Source organism: Lemur catta, chromosome 3 (assembly GCF_020740605.2).
Source record: "Lemur catta isolate mLemCat1 chromosome 3, mLemCat1.pri, whole genome shotgun sequence".
In the NCBI taxonomy this organism is placed as follows: Eukaryota; Metazoa; Chordata; class Mammalia; order Primates; family Lemuridae; genus Lemur; species Lemur catta.
Genome location: NC_059130.1, coordinates 49,291,274 through 49,311,520, shown reverse-complemented (window position 1 = coordinate 49,311,520; position 20,247 = coordinate 49,291,274). Strand labels below are relative to the sequence as shown.

Below are 20,247 nucleotides of genomic sequence, written 5' to 3'. Positions count from 1 at the left end.
TATCTTATTCTCAAGAAAATACTTGGCTACATGGTGCCATAAACCACTCACAAAACTATGACTTATAGTATGCATTATGATTCATTTTTGCTACCCTTGTTTTGTGAAATTAAATACATTTTCATTTTTTCTTTCCTTCTATGCTGATAAGAAAAATAAAAAGCTTTTATTACTTAGGTGTTGTTTTAATGGGAAGATATGAAGTCAAATGAATGAATGAATGATATTGAAGCAGGGAAGTACAATGAATAAAATACTAGACAAGAAGTCCAAAGACCTTACATGATATATGACATATAATGAACTCAAATTCAGAAGAATCACTAAAAAGTATATTTAGTGAATTAGTCTTTAATTTTTTTAGATGGTAACTATTTCTGAAATAATGTCTTTTATATAAATCACTAGTTCACAGAGTTTTTGAAAATCAATTGGGCCATACACTTCACAAGCTACAATAAACATGATTTTACCTTTGACTTGCCAAATCTCCTTTATAGAACATGTGAAAAAATTATTATTTAAAGCAGGGATAAAAACCAGAGGCATAAAGGTATTTTATGCAATATAATTTATGGTAGTGAGTAACTGTAGTGTGTCAAAAAATTATACACAATATTTCATTTAATCCTTACAACAACCTCTGAGGGTAGGTACTATTGTCACACAAATGAAAAGTTGAGGCTGGGTGTGTCAATAAATAGCAAGTCAGGGGAGATGCTGAGATTCAAATCTGTTCTGACACTAAGCCCTCAGCCTTTAGCTCCTAGCCTATATCAAGTCTCGGAAAGAAAAAGCAGAGATTTGTTAGAATAAGTGGGTATGAACTGTTTTTTTCCTACTCATCCTTACATTTTAAATTTCCATTAATATTATGATGTGTTTTATTTTTTTGTAAACTAGATGGATCTTTTAAAAAGTCAACAAAGTAATATCACTAGATGATTGGAGCTAAGATTTATCCTGGATTTTGGCAAAGAAGAGAGGATGGGAAGTAAGTATCTACGGCCTCCAGAATGCATGAGCAATATTAGAAAATCACTACTTAAGCCCTAGTGTAAAAAAGGGAACTGTTTCCTGGGGACATACTAGCTTTCCCTTCAATAGGTGCTACAGCAGTTTCCTAATTTATTCAAAATAAATCCACATGGGAATGTGTAGAAATCAACAGAAACAGGGACTTGACAAGCTCCAAAAATTCCAGAGGGAGCAAAGGAGGAGTCCCTTCAGTACAGGGACTCTCACATTTCTGTTCATGAGCGTCCTCTTTGGGATTTGAGGAGAGAAAAACTAAGGTGATATTTGTACTTTATAAGTTCTGTAATAAGAAACAAAAGTAGCTATCTTATACTGATCATTGCTGGCCTGACAACAGATCTATTATGGTTTCCTCTGTTATTAAATTTTATTTTTCTAAACAAATTGCATGAATAACAAAAATCCCCCTATTTCTAAGGGGTGGAACTAATTATAAATACTTCAAAGAAGAGGAAGCCCACTTTTGCTAAGGCAGCCTTCATGGAGACTGTAAGAAGATTGTACAGGGGCTATGGGCTAATGAACATCCACTGAATAAGCAATGAATATCCTCTTCGCTTTTGGGATGCCTAGATACCTAGATCTGACTCAATCCCTTGACTTCCCCATTTTTGAATACAGAATTTAAGATGAGGCCATGTCACAGTTCAAACGCAAGTCCAAATTGAATCTCACTGACACTGTTTCCTACATGGACAGCTGCATCCCTAAAAAGTAATAAGAGCTGGGGTATAAAATATCCTGAGCAGGGACTAAGAACAAAATAATGATTGACTGATAACAGAACTTCTTTATTTTGTCAAATAATCAGCATTTGTTTTCTTTTGTGAAAGTCTGCGTTTGAGAGTATCCATTTGAGTAGGTGGGTAAGGAAGGATTGGAATAACATACATTCTTAATTTCTCAAGTTACTTAGGGCCAAATAGAATACCTCTTCATGGTGTAATGAAAAGATTCCAGTCCTAATGCCTTCATTTACTAGCTGTATGATCCAGGACAGTTAATGCAATGTCTCTAAATGTCAGTTTCCTCATTTGCAAAATGGGAAAAATCTCTGCTTCACAGATACATAAAGCCCTTAGAGCACAGTGCCTGGAACATACAAAATGTTCTTAGTAAACCGTTCTGATATATGAGTTTTATAAATACTTAATGATACATGTCAAGATCCATAAATAATGCTGGTTGTGTATGCAGCAGAATTAATTGATGAACTTTATATAAAATGTACACACACATACACATATACACCCATATACTTACATCATACACACATATAGATATATATTTATTGTACCCACAGCAGATGATTGAAAATGATAGGCCCTACCCATAAACACCATTTTTTAAAGTCTCTCAGAGGATTCTAATGTGCAACCAGAATTGAGAGCTACTGGACATAGGTTCTTAACCTAAGAAGGGTCTGTTTACCCTTGATATAATGCAGAAATCCATGATCTTGGGTTGAGAAACATTTAGACCTTTACCCTTACTAACTTCCTACTGAAATTTAGCATTTTTCAATCATGAATGCAATAAACCAACTTAGTAGCACTATTGATACCTATAAGGTTGACCAATAGAAATCACAGAAAAGCATAGTAGAGTCGCTGCAGAAATCTCAAGTACTTAGGATCACTGCTACATCAAAATCACAATAGTTATTAGACCCACAACTAGATTACATTATCTAGTGCCTTAATAAAGAGCAACATATATTACTATATCACATATATTTTTAAAATATTTTGAGAATTTTATTTTAATATAATGGGAATCCTTTGTAACTTTATGAATTTTATTTTATGGATTCAAAAACATTACTCTAGAAAGAGGCTCCTAAACTTCACAAGTGCCTAAGGAGTCCATGGTACATACAAAAGGTTAAGAACTCTGTATTTACAGGCTATTGGCCAGCAAAGCACCTTTAAGAATGCTGATAAAGATCAAAATATTGATCTTAATGTGCACAAAGCTGATCTCTCAGTAACTGAGAAAGGGTTTTTGCAGAAATTAGGTATATTGTAATAGATGTATATTTACATATCAATTGTTCTTCCTTTATTAATTTCTCTAACAAAGCCATCATTTCCTTTTCTGTCTTCATCAGTTGATTCACTGCTGAAGTTCTACTTTTTTCCTGTGGCAACTCTTACTTTAGCTGCCACAGATGATAGAAAATGTCAGTCTGTGTTTGCTAATTCAGTGCATTCAGACAAATGCAGCATGCATTTTTTGGTAAAAAATTTTGTCAAGCCTAAAATCCATGATTTATAAGAATTTTGCAGTGAAAATGAGAGGATTCACGTAAAATTGATTTCTGTTAGCCCTAATTATACAGTACATTTCGTAATAAGAATTGCAAAATCTCAGCTTAGGAACAAAAAACTCTTAGTAACAAATTGTCACTAGAATGATCAATGTGCCAAATTTAATTCACAGATAAATAAAATGAAACCTTGAAAGGCAAGCACAAGTCTAGCATGAGTGTAGGCATTAGAATAACTGTGACAGTTAAGAGATGAGCCCTTACAATATATTTCAGAGGTCTTGCTGCCTTTATAGTAAAGAAGTTCATCAGCTCTCTCTCTGGTTCATGGTCAGCTGGTACCTACCCTCTCTGGAAACAGAGACAATAGCTACTGATATCAGCTGACTTATATGCCCCCCAGAACAGTTTCTTTTTCAGAAAAGTTGGCCCTTGTTTAGAAGCTTCAACAGTGGATTGAATTGTCCCAATCCCTGTGAGTAAAGGTGGCAGTCATGCACTCAAGAATGATGTGAAAAAACTCCAGTGAGAGTGATAATTAAACTTGGAAAATGAAGGGTCACCTTCTTTCATTCAGCTTATTGGGCAAACCCATCAGAATAATTCCAAAACAGTGGGGGATTGTCTAATCTCAGCATGGCAATATCTAGGTGCATTCACATTATTTCTAAGGGTTCAAATGGGAATGCCACTTTAATTGTATTTAAAATGTTATCTTTGATATGGGGAGTAAAAATGTTAGAAATTAGTTCTAAGAATACAGAAAAAGAATAATGAGTATGATCTAACTGGGGAAAGAATTACAAACAAGAAAAGTATGCATTCTTTTCTGAGAAGAAAAAGCATTATAAGTGAAGAAAATTATTGCTAGGGAAATTGAAAAGAACACTTAAATGTGTCTCTTCTTTCTACCTGACTGTGGAATCACAGAGCAAGGGTTTCATTTCAGTTTTCTTCTCCACTTACTGTCATTTCTTGGTAGTCATTATTATAACACCTTACTCCTGCCCAAGAGAGCGCCGAAAGTATCATGTGAACTTAGGACAAGCCATTGGTGGATATTTTCCAGAAAAAAAAAATTTTTTCAGACACATTGGCTTATCTGAATACTATTGAAACAATTTTGGGAAATTATATTGCATACTGTTCTTATGTTGCATTAAAACGTATTATAATATTGAATATTTAAGGACAACACAGGCAGGTATACTAGAGAACACTATTATTGCACAGAAGCATAGATGATAAAAGTAAACATCAAGTTCACATTCAATCTTCAATATATATTAGCTGTGTAACATTGGGCATGTTACTTAACCTCTGTGTGCCTCAGTTTTCTCATCTATGTAATGGAGAAAATAATAATGCTTATAAGTTTGTTGAAAGGTCAAATGAGTTTAAAATATATAAAGCTTTTAGAACAGTGCTTACCATAAAGTGTGTGTTGTGTAAATGCTCACACTATATTATTATCATATTGCATGTTTAGTACCTAGCATAATATTTAATATAGACCAAGCTAAAAAATATATTATTTCTTTTTATAGTTGACTATTTTTCTTGTCCTTGTTATTCTGAGAAAAACTTCCCCAAAGGTATGGGTCCTTTAAAAAACAAATAGCTCAATATAATTGTTATATAGTATTAGTTATATAATGTGAAAATAAAGATAACTGAGACTTCAAGCTCAGAAAGTGAAAAACTCATAATGAGCAGAAGCTATAGATTATGGCTGGGTCTTGATAGTTCCTTTCAAATCTAAAAGGTTGTCTTGAAGAAGATAAATCATATTTTTCTATGTGATTATATTTTGTTTCAAGTAAAGAGAGAATTTTTAAACAATTAGAGCTATCTAAAACAGAAAAGAAACTTGATTGGCTAGGCAATAGTGCGTTATCTAAATTCCTTTGTAAGGTTTGGCTATTTATCAGTTTGTAGGCAAATATCCACCAATTTCATTAGATTTAAAAATATTTATCACTAGAATACTTGAGTATTCTTTTTTGTCTTTGGAGAACATATATACGTAGGTAGAAAAATCTTTTCCTCAACCTCCATTTACTGCTAGCTGATTGAAAGAAAGAATGAGAGAGAGAGAGACAGAGAAAGAGAGAGAGAAGGAGAAAGAAGGAGGGGAGAGAGAAAGGAAGGGAGAATGGGAAGGGGAGGCAGAATGAATGAATGACATTAAGGATGGTATTAAAGATTACCCTAATCAGACCACTGATGGGGAAATACTATCATTTATATTCAAGCCTGATTTTACTGCAATATTTGAGCATGGTTCTTTAAAAGGAAAAAAAAAAAGGTTTTATAAAAGATAGTTGACTCATTTAGTGCAAAGATGTTAAAATTATTTCCCACTGAAAAAATATAAATAAACTACATAAGAAGATATTGTGCTTTTGCCTCAGGTTTATATTTAAAGTGATTTATAGTCTGCAATTTCTTCCTAAGGTCATCACCTTCATAAATACTAGCTACATACAGTGAAAAACAACTCAATAAAATGAGTATTTTATTTCTCTTCCTTCTGCTTATGTAGATACTTCTTCTATCTACATGGCATCCATTTATAACAAAGCCTCACATTGTGCGGATTTTTATGAGTTCTTGAGCTTTTCTTTCTTTTTTATCTTTCTATGCTTCAGCAAAGCAACTGGCAGATTCTTTAATAAAATATATTATACACATTAATATTTATAAGCCTATGAATTGGATGTTTAAATAAACATTCACCAACTTATGCCAATTCTCTTGTTTTAGATGTTAAATCACACTTACATTGTCTGGAAAGTCAGCCTTTAGTTCAGTGACACTTTGACACCAATATGCAGCCGTCTTCTCACTGATGAGCTCAATATTCAGGAAGGAGCTTTGTCCAGGGCCATACATGGGGCCAGAGGTGGTCCCCCGGATGATTCTGGGTGAAACATTTGTCACAATGTCCTGATGAAAGAGTAAAGATATTGGGTCTCCTTTTGACAAAGAAAACCTATGATCTTTATTATATGATTATTTCCATATAACAATATTTTACCAAGTCCCTTTTCACATTTTTACAGAAGAATTTTTAATATACTTTGTAGTTGAACACAAACTTACTTCTACATAAAAGGGTAAAATATTTGTTAGCTTTATCTAAATTATTTCCTGTAATTCTAGATTTAGCATAATGAAAAAATGTTTATATTAATTAACACTGGTTTGGGGCATACTCATTTTAATTTGTTTACAATTAAACAATAAATAAAAACATGATAGGTAAAATATAAAAATATCATTTCAGTCTATTTAATCTAAGTATCTCTAATCATAGTTTAACTCCAATAAGAGTTAATGTTTGTAAAAAGTATATATATATATATATATATTTTCCTAAAATGTAATTCAAATGTAAATCAGCCACAGAATACATATTAGTATTACCAGCTCATCAAACTTTAACACATATTCTAACAAACTAACTGGATCAAATTACCTATAGTATTGTAACTATATATTCACATTCAATGAGAAGAAAGTCATTTTTCCCAAGACTGAAATGAGTATATCAATAACTTCGTGATAACTATAAACAGTAAACAGTAAAATTAACTTGCTTGTTAAGTATAATTAACAATCCACAACTGCTTCTAAAGCTGTATTAACAAAGAAGAGTAACATTCTTCCATTACTTAAAACTAAAAAGAAACAAAGAAAAAAATGTTTCTTTTGCCAACTTCCAATTAAAATTAATTTTGAGTAAAGGTCATTTAGTTAAGGATTTATCAGAATTAGTCATTTAAGTACCCCTCCTCACCATCTTGTCACTTTTAGTAAGATAACATGAACCCCCATTAGTATATAGCAATTAAGGTCAATTTACATATTTTAATTAAGAACCACCCCATATAAAACAATTAGCGTAATAGGCATACTAACTGGATTTCATAACATTTGGACGTTTTTCCAACTAGATAGACAGGAAACCTTAATTAGCATTAATTAGTGCTGATCTGCATATGTTTGATAAGGCATACCCTTGCCACAAAAGATTATTTATTCCTGAATCTGCCAAATGCTACAGTTGCAGAGGATAAAAGGACTTTTCTTCACATTGCATGTTAATTTCTGGTAATTTACATTCACTTTTACATTCGAATTAGTATATTATAAAATAAATGGTATAAATGTTACAATAAGCCTCCTTAAATATGTACATTTTAACTTATAGGAATCATGCCAGTTAATTTTTTACTAATTAAGCCATTCCACTTCTATTGTAATTGTGTGCAACATCACCAGCTTGCTTTGATTTGCTATTGTGAAACCATGTTTCACAATCCTAATGGGTAAAATGACAAATAGAGTTACTCCAGGAAGCTCAAGTCTGGTGGGTCAAATTTCCATCTTGGCAAATGCTTAAATGTGGGCTCTGCATTTCTACGAGTGGCTCTGTGGCTCTGTGTAGCTTACCTGGTAGGTACTACTCTGGTGTTTTCATGGTCTGAGAAGACAATTCTAGAAATGTTTCACCCAAATGAGGCTAGTTTTCTTCTATGTTCCAATTTTCAAGAGTCATATCCTTTAAGGCTTGAGGTCCTCCTTTCCTCTGCTTTACCCCCAACTCTAAATGCTCTCCACCTAGATAAATCCAACTGAGGCACAAGTTGTTCTCTGTACAGGAGTACTTGGCCAGAGTGAAGAGTAGAGTCCCTGTTTAGTTCACCAAGCATGTACCCTGGAACAGGGTAGTTCTGCAAATGATGTGACACCTGGTTTAAATGACCATTTTGTAATTCATTGATCTGGCAGCAGCACTTTCCGCTTATTCAACAAAACTGATTCCTGTTAGCAGGGTCACTACTCCTTAAGCAATGCTAATATGACTGAGGTATTAACTCTTGTTAGGAGTGTCCCATTCTTCAGATCTTAGCTTAGACTTCAGTTCCTTTGAGAAGCCTTTCTGTTCTCTCCAACTCCATCAAGTCTTAATAAGATGCTCTGACTCATGCCACTACAACAATAATTACCTTCCTAATTGGCACTTTTACTACCCTTTATTGTGATTGCCTATATTCTTGACTGTACCTTCCACTAGAATGTAAGATTTGTAAGGGAAGAACTATATCTGGTTTTCTATTACATATGCAGCTTCTAGCCTGGCCTTTAGTAGGTGCTCAAATAATGTTTCTTGAATGAGTCTAGATTAAAACCCTAGGCAGTAGAGAAGGTCTTGTCCCGAAATATGGGAACCAAAGGTATTTATTGCTGGCCCCATTCTGGTGCTGAACAGTCTGGTGGATTTGGGCTTATGCTCAAATTCCAGGCACAGATACTATGCTTAGATCCTTTCCTACTAGTCCATTCCTATAGAACTGGGGTCTTTACTTGCTTCTTCTGATCCCTCAGGGACCCCTTCTTCTGTAGCTCAGTAGAGCGCCCTCTTCATCCCCCACCATGGCTAGATCCTGGTACCAGAGTGCTGTGATACAGAGGTGCTGCTACACACCTCCCCATCCCAGTCTACCATGGAGCCTTCATGATAGGAAGCATGCTTGAACTTCATCACACCGTAGTATCTAAGACCTTCCTGACTGCTGGCCCTGAACTGCTGGGTATAGCTGATCTCTATGATCCAAATAGAGAAGACCCACTCAGATACAGTCCAACTGGTAGGTCTTTCTTTTTCATGTGGATGTAAATTCTTAACCTGATCCATAGACATGGAGGGTACTTCTTAGCTGATGAGCCTATTAGAACCTTAACCAACTGTAGTTGCCTCTTACGTCTGTGTTGTATGCTATTCTAAGACTACATCTTCATAAAATGTGTAGGAATTTTTTAATATTATAAAATAAAAAAGACACAGAAGTTTCTCCAATATTGAATAACGAAAAACCTCATAATCTGGGAATTCTAAGCCATATGCTATTTACAATAAACCCTCCTAATAACAATTAGGCCAGCAACCCACAACAGCCAAAAAGAGTCAATAAAGCTAAAAATATTTAATTGGAGAACAGTGAAGAAAATGCTTCTTTAGTAAAATGTTCCCCCTTAGTGATACCTCAAAACCTAAAATTTCAACCTTAAAGGATATTTTCTTTGTGTATTGTGAGTTAAGTTTCTTGTTAATGCTAGATTGTTTTATTCTTCTCTTCCATAATCCTGTGTTAAAGTGTAAATATAACATGGGAGGGTTGTCAATGATCTCCTTAACCACAATAATGTGCAGGAAGTACCCACCATATCAAAGGGGTTTTTTAAACCCTTCTCCAGATATGGAAGCAGAATATCAGCAGTCCCCAACCTTTTTGGCACCAAGGACTGGTTCAATGGAAGACAATTTTTCCATAGACCGGGGTTGGGTGGGTAGGGTGTGGCAGTAGTGCCGGGGAGTGTTCAGAGCTCAGGCAGTGACGCACGGCCCGTTTCCTAACAGACCACAGACTGGTACCAGGCCTTGGGGGTTGGGGACTACAGTGATAGAGTTTGTTTCTTTAAACAGGTCATTTTTCTCTTTTCTTAATTCAGGCAAAGATAAAAGTCTTTATAACTGCCCAAATTACAGGAGCCTACTGGTGTAGAACTTAACTATCAGTGAGTCAATTGTTAGCACCATAGAAACTGAAAAATGTAGCATTCTTCAAGTTAAAGTGGCAAAATTCCAATATATACACCCAGTAATAATTTTATTCTAGGTTTTCTTTCCCAAATTCAGTCATGTTTGCTACTGCTTTGCCAAAAACCTTCTTCACTGACTTGAGACATCTTAGAATTTTTAAATTAAGTGAAAGATAAATGAAAACATGGATACAACCAATTATCCTTGGTTATATGACTAGAGTTACAGTTTCAATAATTGGGCAATAACTTACTAAAGCTTTTGACCTGGGAATACTAGAATTTGAGCATGATTTCATAAGAGAATATTTTGCTTTAATATTTAATAGCTAAGTCATATTAGCATTGCTTAAGGGAGTTAATATAACAAAATAAACATATTCAAATATAATTAGAGTATATGAGAGTTCATTCTTCATAATAAAAAAGGTAAATTACCATATCTCTAATCTTTAGTGCATTAAAAATATTCAGATTTTTAAAAATAGATGTTATAGAAAAGGAAGTGTTAGGTGATGTCTCTATGTGATATTATAACTACCATTATAAAATCAAGTGTTAGTGATCTCTGAACATTTGAAGTGATGATAATGATTTTTCAGCACCAGTAAAGAGATTCAAATGGAAAACAGACTGATTATATTTGTTTAAGTTCATCTACTTAACTTCTTTTATCATAAAAACTTACGTTTCCACGGTTACTACTGAATTAAGATAGTCACAATAGCCACAAAAAATAGAAAAAGAATACCTTTCAGAAATGTCTTGGTAAAAGACTAGATAAAGAATTGGGTCCAACAAAGTTGAAAGTAAATAAAAATAAAATCTGCAGAGTGAATCACAGCTACATATACCGCAAGGAATGAATTTTGCAACCATGTTGAATGAAAAGGGCAAGTTATAGAAAAATATAGAAAATGACACACAAAACAAAACAATTGTTTAGTGACACATACTTACGTGATATAACTATAAATAAAAGTAACGGACTAACTACAAATAATTCAGAGTAGAGGCTACCTCTTGCAGTAGGTAGATGCTGAGAGAGAAATTGGGAATGGTGGAGCAAGGTGGGCTTTTCAAAAGTATTAGTGATATATAATTATATAAAAGCTTTATTTCTGAACTGTGTAAGTGCATGGTAGAATGAGAAATATGTTCAATGAGCTATGTGGTAGTGTAGTGTATATTATTATGAGCTGTAGAGAAAGTTTTGTCAGTTTACCTGAAAATCTGTAACAAATATCTAAGGGATATTTGTTCCTTTTTTAAATTTCCAAATATCTGCTGTGAATTGTCTTTGTTGTCAAAAAAATTTTCCAATTATTTGGTTTTATAAATCAGGATTTCAAAAGTGAAATGCACTGCAGGACAAATTGATACCACATTCCTAATAAAATCCTACTAAAATATTTAAGTAGGATTTAATTATACATTATTCCGTAAAAGAGGAGAATCACTCTGCAAACAAGTCTAACAACAAATATCTTGTTACATAGTATGATTCCATTATTATAAATCTGGGATACTGCTACTCTGGGAATAGCAAAAAGTAAAAAAAAATTCAAAAGTGGCCTAGTTTCTAGAGAAACTCTACTGTTATGAAAGAACTCTCTAACATTTTACTTTCTTCATGAACTAAGTATATTAATATTTGATTACTCCCCAAAATAAACTTTATAGTGGTCAGAATAACTTCTACTTGATGTTTTTGGAGGGGCAAAATGAGGATGAGTATTTTTTTTTAATAAATCATTTTTTCCATTCTAGTGTCTTATGTAAAGATAGCACTAGATACCTGAATGAGTGACAGAATTTACTCCTTTATTATCAGGAAGTATAAATATGTCTATCTACATGGAAAATGCAGTAAGAATAGCAATGTTATCCTAGAAAAATAAGATGAATTATCAGAGAAGCTGTGGCATTGAAATTGCAAAAACGATAATGATATGTATAGCACAAATCTTTTCTGTATGTCATCTCATTTGATCATCACAACTCTGTCATCATGCTGCTACTAATAAAACAGAAGCTTAGAGAAATTAAAGTGACTTGTCCATGGTTGCACAGCTAGTAAGCATTAAAGATGAGACTAGAACTCAGGTATTTTATGTGATATAAATAATAACAATAGTGACCTCTTAACATTTGGTGTATATAATAATAATTAAAACAGATTTTAGTTGTAAGGAAAAGGTATCAACTTGACCAAGTTATATTTTTAATTTATTTGTATTTATTTATTTATTTATTTTTTGATACAGAGTCTTGCTTTGTTGCCGGAGCTAGAGTGCCGTGGCATCAGCCTAGCTCACAGCAACCTCAAACTCCTGGGCTCAAGCAATCCTCTTGCCTCAGCCTCCCAAGTAGCTGGGACTACAGGCATGCACTACCATGCCTGGCTAATTTTTTCTATTTTTTTTTTTAGTAGAGACGGGGTCTGGTCTCAAACTTCTGAGCTCAAGTGATCCTCCCACCTCAGCCTCCCAGAGTGCTAGGATTACAGGCATGAACCATTGTGCCCAGCCCTAGTCAACAAGTTATATTTTTAAAAAGTGGGGTGTGATGTATTTGTTTTAAGGTAAAGGAGTATTAAACATAAAGCAAGAAAGAAAATGCAGCTATACCTCAGTTAGGAATGCTTCTGTTTCTTCTCTCTGCTTCTGTTTGCATGGCTCTTCATTTCCCTCTCTACAGTGGGCTTCCTCTGTCTAAGTTCATATGATAGAACATAGGTTTCCTATAGGTCTCACATTTACAATTTATAGGTATAGCCTTTCCTCAAAACTTGTAATTTCTTAGGCCAAACGTTAACCCCTAGTAGCAGAGACTGTGATGGGCTCAAGTTGTGTTGGATATTCATCCCCAACCCTTGCTTAAGGAACTATGTCTAGCAGGATAGAATTAATTAGGATTCACAAAGATGCTCATGTAAACAAAGATGGAGTAATTAAGAACTGGGCAAATAGTATTAGAAGAATCTGCTACACTAGGACCAGTCTATGTAAGATTACCTTAGAAACCTTAAGAAAAAAGGAAAAAATATCATATGAACGCTAATAAAGTATAATTAACTAGAAAAATGGTTGTAAAACAGACAAAATAATCATGTGGTGAAATAAAAACTCTCCATAGTCTTGAATCAACCATGATAATTATCCACTTCCTATTCTTGTGGCCCCAAACTTTGCAAGTTCAGTATTCTAAGAACCCATTGAAATTGTCCCATGTTTTAGACTACATTGGGAATTCTGCAATTCCGATATGTTGGTATGCTGAAGACTGTCAACACAGCAACGGCATGAGTTGTACTCAACTAAGTCTTGGGCTGGGCTGATGTAACTGAATGGATAGATACCTATATAAGTAAGAAGTAGTAGAAGTAGTGAAAGGAGTAAGAAGGGAAAAACAAATAAGAACAGCATATTGTGCTCTAGAGTGAATAGGAAAACAATTTATGACCTGGTAAGGCTTAGAGAGGGGAGTGATGAATGAAAACTCACTAGACTGAGTGTCTACTGTATGTCAAGGAAGGAGTTTTACGCACATGTTCTTCAGTGCTCCCCCCCCATGCCAGATGTCCCTGACCTTTCGGATAGTGTCAAACATCTAAAGGAATTGATGTCTTACATTGCAGAAATATGAAGATTGATTTTTATGAATTTTATTTAGTTATGACTGGTAAAATGCTGGATCATGGACTTGTATAGTCTTTGGCTTTCCTCTTGCCCTTTTTAAAAAAGCTTGTGACTTTGTAAACTAGACGCTGAAAGTGATTTGTTTTGCCCTTTGACCTTCTTGTCTGCTGAGCTGGGTAGCCATCATTATTAATTGAAGTAATATAGCACATGACTAACATGTGGTATTTGATAAATAAATATTTATTCATTCATCAACTGACTAGCTTCAGAAACAGTCAAAGCAGAAGTTGTGAGAGTTCAGGTAGCTGACTTTTACTAGTTCATGGGCTAAAACTAGGAAAGCAACCGGAAATGAAGATGGGAAGATTGAACAGAGTTGGGTCAGATTGTACAGAATTTTGAATGACAGTTTTAAGGAGTTCAAACTTTTTTCTGCAGGCTTTGAGAATCCATTGTGTTCTGTCTTCTATTCAAGTTATTAATACCAATAGCTCACAGCAGCTGTGCATTCACAGAGATAACTTTTACAAGAAACAGATGAAGAGTTTTTTCAGTGCTGATATCAGATGGATTAGAACGTGATTAATCAACAGACAGACTGATTAAATTATTGGGTTCACTGTTCAGATAAGAGGTTTTGGATATACTCTGCCAAACTGTAATTAACTTAGAAATTTCTGCTGGCCTGCTTATAAGATGATCGTGTGATATGCTTTGAAGAAATCTTTTAAGGCCCAGAACAGCAGCTGTGAAGGTGTAAGCATGACTCAATTTTAATAGTTATTAATTATCTTCAAGTATTAGAACAGAATTTTCATTGAAAATGATAAACATTAAAAAAATATTTACTTTTTATAAAACCTGTATAAAGTCTCTGGTTCTACTCAGGAAAGCACTGTAAATGAAATGGCTGCTATTTAAAGGAGTATCTAAAAGAATCAGATAGGATTTTCCCATTTCTGTAATATGGTTAACAAATATTGAGAGAAATCTCTTGTAATATAGCACATATAAAAATACTGTACAGGACATGTAAAAAAAAGATGCCTAGCTTGCACTGGTATAAAAAAAAGACATTTCTGAGAGATCAGAAATAGCCACAAAGCAGAGATCCACAAGGGCAAACTAGCTGTAGGGCAGTGTTTGCCCTCAGGGTTTTTCCAATCCCTCCCTGGTAGCCAAAAGACTGAGTTCTCATGACTTGCAAACACCAGAGACAGCAGACAAAGTCAGAGACTGAGCATGATGGAAGGCAGATTAGAAATATTTGCATAAAGTTAGGACAAACAAAATGTGATACTCTCAATTTTTGAACTAGAAAATAATTAGAGAGCAATGGTTAGTTATGTGTCCATTTCAGCTTTAATTATAGATGAAAGAGAAATAAGTCTCCCTTAACAATTCAAACCTGTGTGGGCCCCAAGACCTGAAGTTAAAAGTTTTGGTTTAAAAGTGGTTCCTAGTCATAGTATCCTTAGATAAATAGCAGAAACAATCTCAAACCCTTTCTGAAAGAATGTAACTTTACCCCAGGTAACAAAAATTCCCATAAATAAACTTCCAAGGAATGTGAGCCTATGTAGAAGAAAATCACCAAAGATATTAAAGAGAAGATATCATAGGTTGGAGTCTGTAGAAGCAAAAAAAGCTACAAAATCAGATATACCAAAAATTCATATACTGGGATTATTGTACATAGAATATAAAATAAATTTTAATATGCTTAAAAATAAAAGAGAAACTTGAATGTATAAATAAAGAATAAGAAACTGAAAACTTACTTTGAAGATTTAAAATACAACCAGATAGAATTTCTAGAAATAAAAAAGTAAAATAATTGGGGAGAAAAGAACCTAATAGTTTGGAGCAAACAAGAAATTAAGCATAGTGAAAGAAAAGTAGTCAAATTGATGCTATATCTGAGAGAGTTACCTGCAAGGCAGCACAGACAAATGTGATGCAAAACATGACGAAGAAAGAGGTTAAAAGACATGCAGGAACAACAACAACAAAAAATCTAATTGGAGTTCATAAGAAGATAATGGGGAGAACTGGGACAGACAATATTTCAATAGATATTTCAATAGGTTTAATAGAATTAATGAGAGATACCAATCCTCAGATTCCAGACACCAATAAACTGAGGAAAATAATTTTTTTAAAAAAATTGATAGCTAGACACCTTGTGGTAAATAAAACATCAATAAGAAAGAGAAGCCTTAACAAAAAAAAATAACCAGAGGAAGAAAAGACTACTTATAAAAAGGGGAAAATTGACAGATAACTTCGTGGCAGTAACAATGGAAGTCAGAAGAGAATAGAATATCTTATATAAAAAAGAAAGGTTAACTAAGAATTGCATACCTTGCAAAATTATAATTTAAAAACAGAGATAAAATAAAGAAACTTCAAACAGAAGAAATGGTGAGCAAATAGTATATAGCAGAGAAATTGAATGAATTAATGTTAATTCTTCAACTAGAATTGTGAAAAAACAATGTGAAACAAAAACAATACTTTGTGAAAAAAACAAAATATTGAAAATCATAAGAAAAAAGCAAGTTGCATAAAAATATAAACTGATTATATTTATATGAAGTAGAAAATCAAACAAAACTAAATAGTATACTGTTTAGGGATACATATGTGAAAAATATATACAAAAGCAAGAAAATGATTATCACAACATCTAAAATAGTTACTTCTTGAGGAAAGAGAAAGGCAATAATCAAGGAGGGACACATTAAGAATCAAAGGTTCAGAAATATCTTATGTTCTATAACTTATCCTGTGAAATGAGAATAAAAGTATTCATTTTATTATATCTTAAACTGTATACTTTTGTATGCATGCTACATTTTATAGCATATAAAATATAGTGTTGTTTATAGTGTATAAACAACAAACTTATCAAGCAGAAAAAAAGGATAAACTGCAAACCCAAAGGTGGCAATATTCTGGAGTCAGCAGTCTAAAACTAAGATTGGTATGTTTTGCCTCAACATTACCATCTCTGTTGATGCACGATTCAGAATGATGTTGTAGAAAGAGCACTGATTCTAGTCATTCCTCTAACAAAATGATGAGGCTGTGTGATGTGATCCCTAATACCACATTCAGCCACCATGGATTAGGATAGCAAAACGCAATTTATCTGTACAACTACAAGACATACAACATGGAAACATTTCTGATTGGTGACCTTGCTGTCTGAAACCACAAATTTCTGATTTAGAGGTGTTGGGGCTCAGATAACAAAGTATGCCACTTTGAAATGCCGAGTACTCTGAACGAAGGAAACAGCCTCAGAACCAAGGCCTCTCTGACCTTCCCCTGTACCCCACCATCTGCTTTCTCTCCTGAAGTGCAGAAAGGAGCTTTCTCTGAAGTTTCCCTTATCTGACTAAGGGAAATTCCCCCAGAAGAAATGTAATTGTGGTGAACTCCCTCCCTGTAATCTATATTAACAAGAGAAGAGACTAAAGGTCTCTAAGCCCAGGAAACCATGCCCAGACAGACCTTCCACCTATTCTTTTCAGGACACTACCCAAGAGACGTTATCTGCATAATAAGACAAGCTTTGTTTCCAGTTTAGTTCCTCCCCTCACCCTTCCATTGCTTGTAGAACCACCACCCCCTGAGAATCCTCAAGCCCCTGTTTGTTTCTTTAGCTCAAAATGCTATTTAAGCTTCAACCATTTGACCCTTCTTTGTGAGTCTTATATTTTGTGGGACTCACATGCATATGCATTTAGTAAATTTGTATGCCTTTTTTTCTGTTAATCTGTCTACTGTCACATTTATTCTAGACTCAAATTATTGGACCTTCAGAGAATAGAGGGAAAGTTTAAAACTCCCCTGCAGAGGTAACCTTAAACTCATATCAAAATTACTACAGGCAACACACACCTGTTTTAGCTAATTTAAGGAATCCTCCTCCCCAAAATCCTACTGACTAAAATGGGAATACACAGAATGAGGGAGGGAAAAAAGTTAATTTCTGCCAAAAATCTATAAAAAACATATAGCTATGAAAAATCATTCATTCGAGCATACAGTTAAACTACCCTAAATGTCAGTTAAGAAGCTAAGAGATTTAATAAATAAAATAATAAAGTTTAAAGTCTGTTTTCTCCTCATTCTAACACCCCTACTCAATAGCATTCTGTCATATATTAGGTCATAAAGATGCTTGTATTATAATTACAAAAGACCATTTAAAAATGTATTATGTCCTACAGCACTTAGCCTTGACAAACAATTACTGGATATCACATTCAACTGAATACAAAAAGCAATCTTTATCACAAGGTTAAAATTAGCCTTGGAACAATAAATGCTTTCAAAGCTATTCTAAACTCCAAACTGCTTTGCACCAGTCTCTTTTGAGGAAATGCAAACAAGTAAACTGAAGGACATTTGAAAAACTTCCTGTTCATGTTCTCTAAATTTTTTCAAGTTTTTTTTTTTTTTTTTTTTTTAGTTTCATAAGATGCAGTAATGTTATTCCTGAAAGATGATCAATATAGCCCTCATTGGGAAAGGTTTTATAAATTAAAATCAAAACAAAACAGAAACAACCAACTAAGCAAAGAAATAAATCCTAAGAATTTTGGATTTCAGAATATGTTATTCATAGTAGGACTCTTTTAATTATCAGGACCACTTTTTAGGCATTATTGTAGAAAAAAAATCGAACAATTAACATTTATTTCATGGAGGAGAGAGGTGAAAGCAAATGGATTTGTTGATTCAAACTAAATATTCTGAGATAATGTTTTCTTGTCAACTCATCCTTCAGAAGACAGTATGATATGTAGAATGCCATCATTTAAATTCCTGAAAGAATTATTTTAATCATGGTAACTTCTATTTTTGAAAAAGGTGTAATCAAAACTATAATTAAAAAAGAGGTGGGCAAATGGAAAACATGGATATATCCATAAAATAAAGGTTATTATAGGTTTGAAAATGCCCTTTATATAATAAAATTAACAAAGGGCCACAAGGTGGGAACTGTGGTAGGGGAAATATGTATATAACCAGCCACTGTTCCCTAGCTTGCTTTCCTATAATTGCTTACAACTTCGGAGTCATATTGCTGATGATCATAAAGATTCTTAGCTTTCTTCATTGTTCCCATAGATTACATCACCCTCATGAAACCTAAGGCTAGTTTTTGAGATATCTTTCAGGCTTTGCATTCTGACAGCGAAGCTGACTTGCCCAGACCAATGGCCCATACCAAGGAACTGACTCAACTGGTATTGTGACTCCTACCAAAGATCCGACTCAGCAAAGAAGGCAATTTCTACACCCCTATGGTTCCACCTTGAACCCAGCCAATTAGCAGGCCCAATTGCCCAGCCCTTTGCCCACCAAACTATCATTAAAAACCTTTTCTCCCAAATTCTTGAGGAGATGGATTTGAGAAATTCCTCCTGTCTCTTCGCATGGTGCCTGTGATATTAAACTCTTTCTCTGCTGTAACACCAGCTGTCTCAGTGTATTGGCTTCCTCTTGAGAAGCAGGCAATGGACCTGGTAAGGCTGTAACAGACTGACCTAAAAATAAATTGTTTCCTGCTATAGATTTCACTATCAAAATCTTCCTACCATTTTGGTTAAAATACTGATTTGAGACTCTATCACAAGCTTTGCAGATCATTGTTAGAAGGAACATCATCATGGTGGCAGTTTTGGGGCTATAATCATAGTCTGACTTAAAGTATATATTTGAAATTAATTAATTAAATAGCAACAATTATCACAACAATAAATCCATTTTAAGTAGCAATGGATTCAGCCACTTAAATGCCTTTCTGGGTGCCCAGATTCATAAAAGCATCTTTGAGTAATAGTTTATATTTGTATGGCACTCTGCAATTATCATTTGTGCTTTCACATGTACAATAAAACTTAATACACTGAAACATCCTATGAAAGAGAAAATACTTTTCAAGGGTGCTCTCTAGGATATTTGGGACTGGATGGGGAGTTATGTGACCAAACCATCTTGGGGAAACACCAAAGAGATCTCCTTTTGGTGATTCACAACACACCTAAGCATATTAAAGGCCTTGAGATATCCTGTACTAAGCCTACCTATAATTTTCTATAATCCATTATCTCACAAATCTGTTGGATTCTGAAAGTTTTTTTTTTCATGCATTACCCATTAATATTCTATAGGACATTGATATTTTATAGAAAAAAGATTATGATATATTTATGTAGGTAGATGGTCTAAAATTTTTTGATCATGCACTCCATCAACACAAGCAAACTTCTGACCATGCAACTAGGATAAAACATTTATAAAAATAGAAATCAGAAAAAAAGAAACAATTTTCATACTTTCTTACATATCTCAATGCTTTAGGACCTCTGAACACATAATGGACAGGAGGACATTGGAAACGATTTGTCTGGAATGTAAAAAAAAGAGGAATCTATCCAGAAAGCAAGCTGAAAATCTGCCTTACAAAGGGCAGGAAGATTGTTCAGAGTAGAAGCTAACAAACTTTTACTAATATGACAAAGAGTCAGATAATAACTATTTTAGGGTTCTTGGGAAATATGATCTCTGTCACAACTACTCAACTCTGCCACCGTCACATGAAAGCAGTCATAAGTAGAATTCATGAATGTGTCTGTGTTCCAAAGAAAATTTATTTCTGGACACTAT

At 34.0% G+C, this 20,247-nt stretch overlaps 1 protein-coding gene across 1 annotated transcript in view; it reads right to left on the bottom strand.

The window, feature by feature from the left end:
• The window catches only part of DPYD (dihydropyrimidine dehydrogenase), a 797,518-nt gene that overhangs the window by 334,674 nt on the left and 442,597 nt on the right, over positions 1–20,247 (bottom strand). The window contains exon 14 of the mRNA XM_045547470.1: positions 6,092–6,256. Coding sequence (XP_045403426.1) covers positions 6,092–6,256 — 165 coding nt within the window. The remainder of the gene's footprint in view (positions 1–6,091; positions 6,257–20,247) is intronic.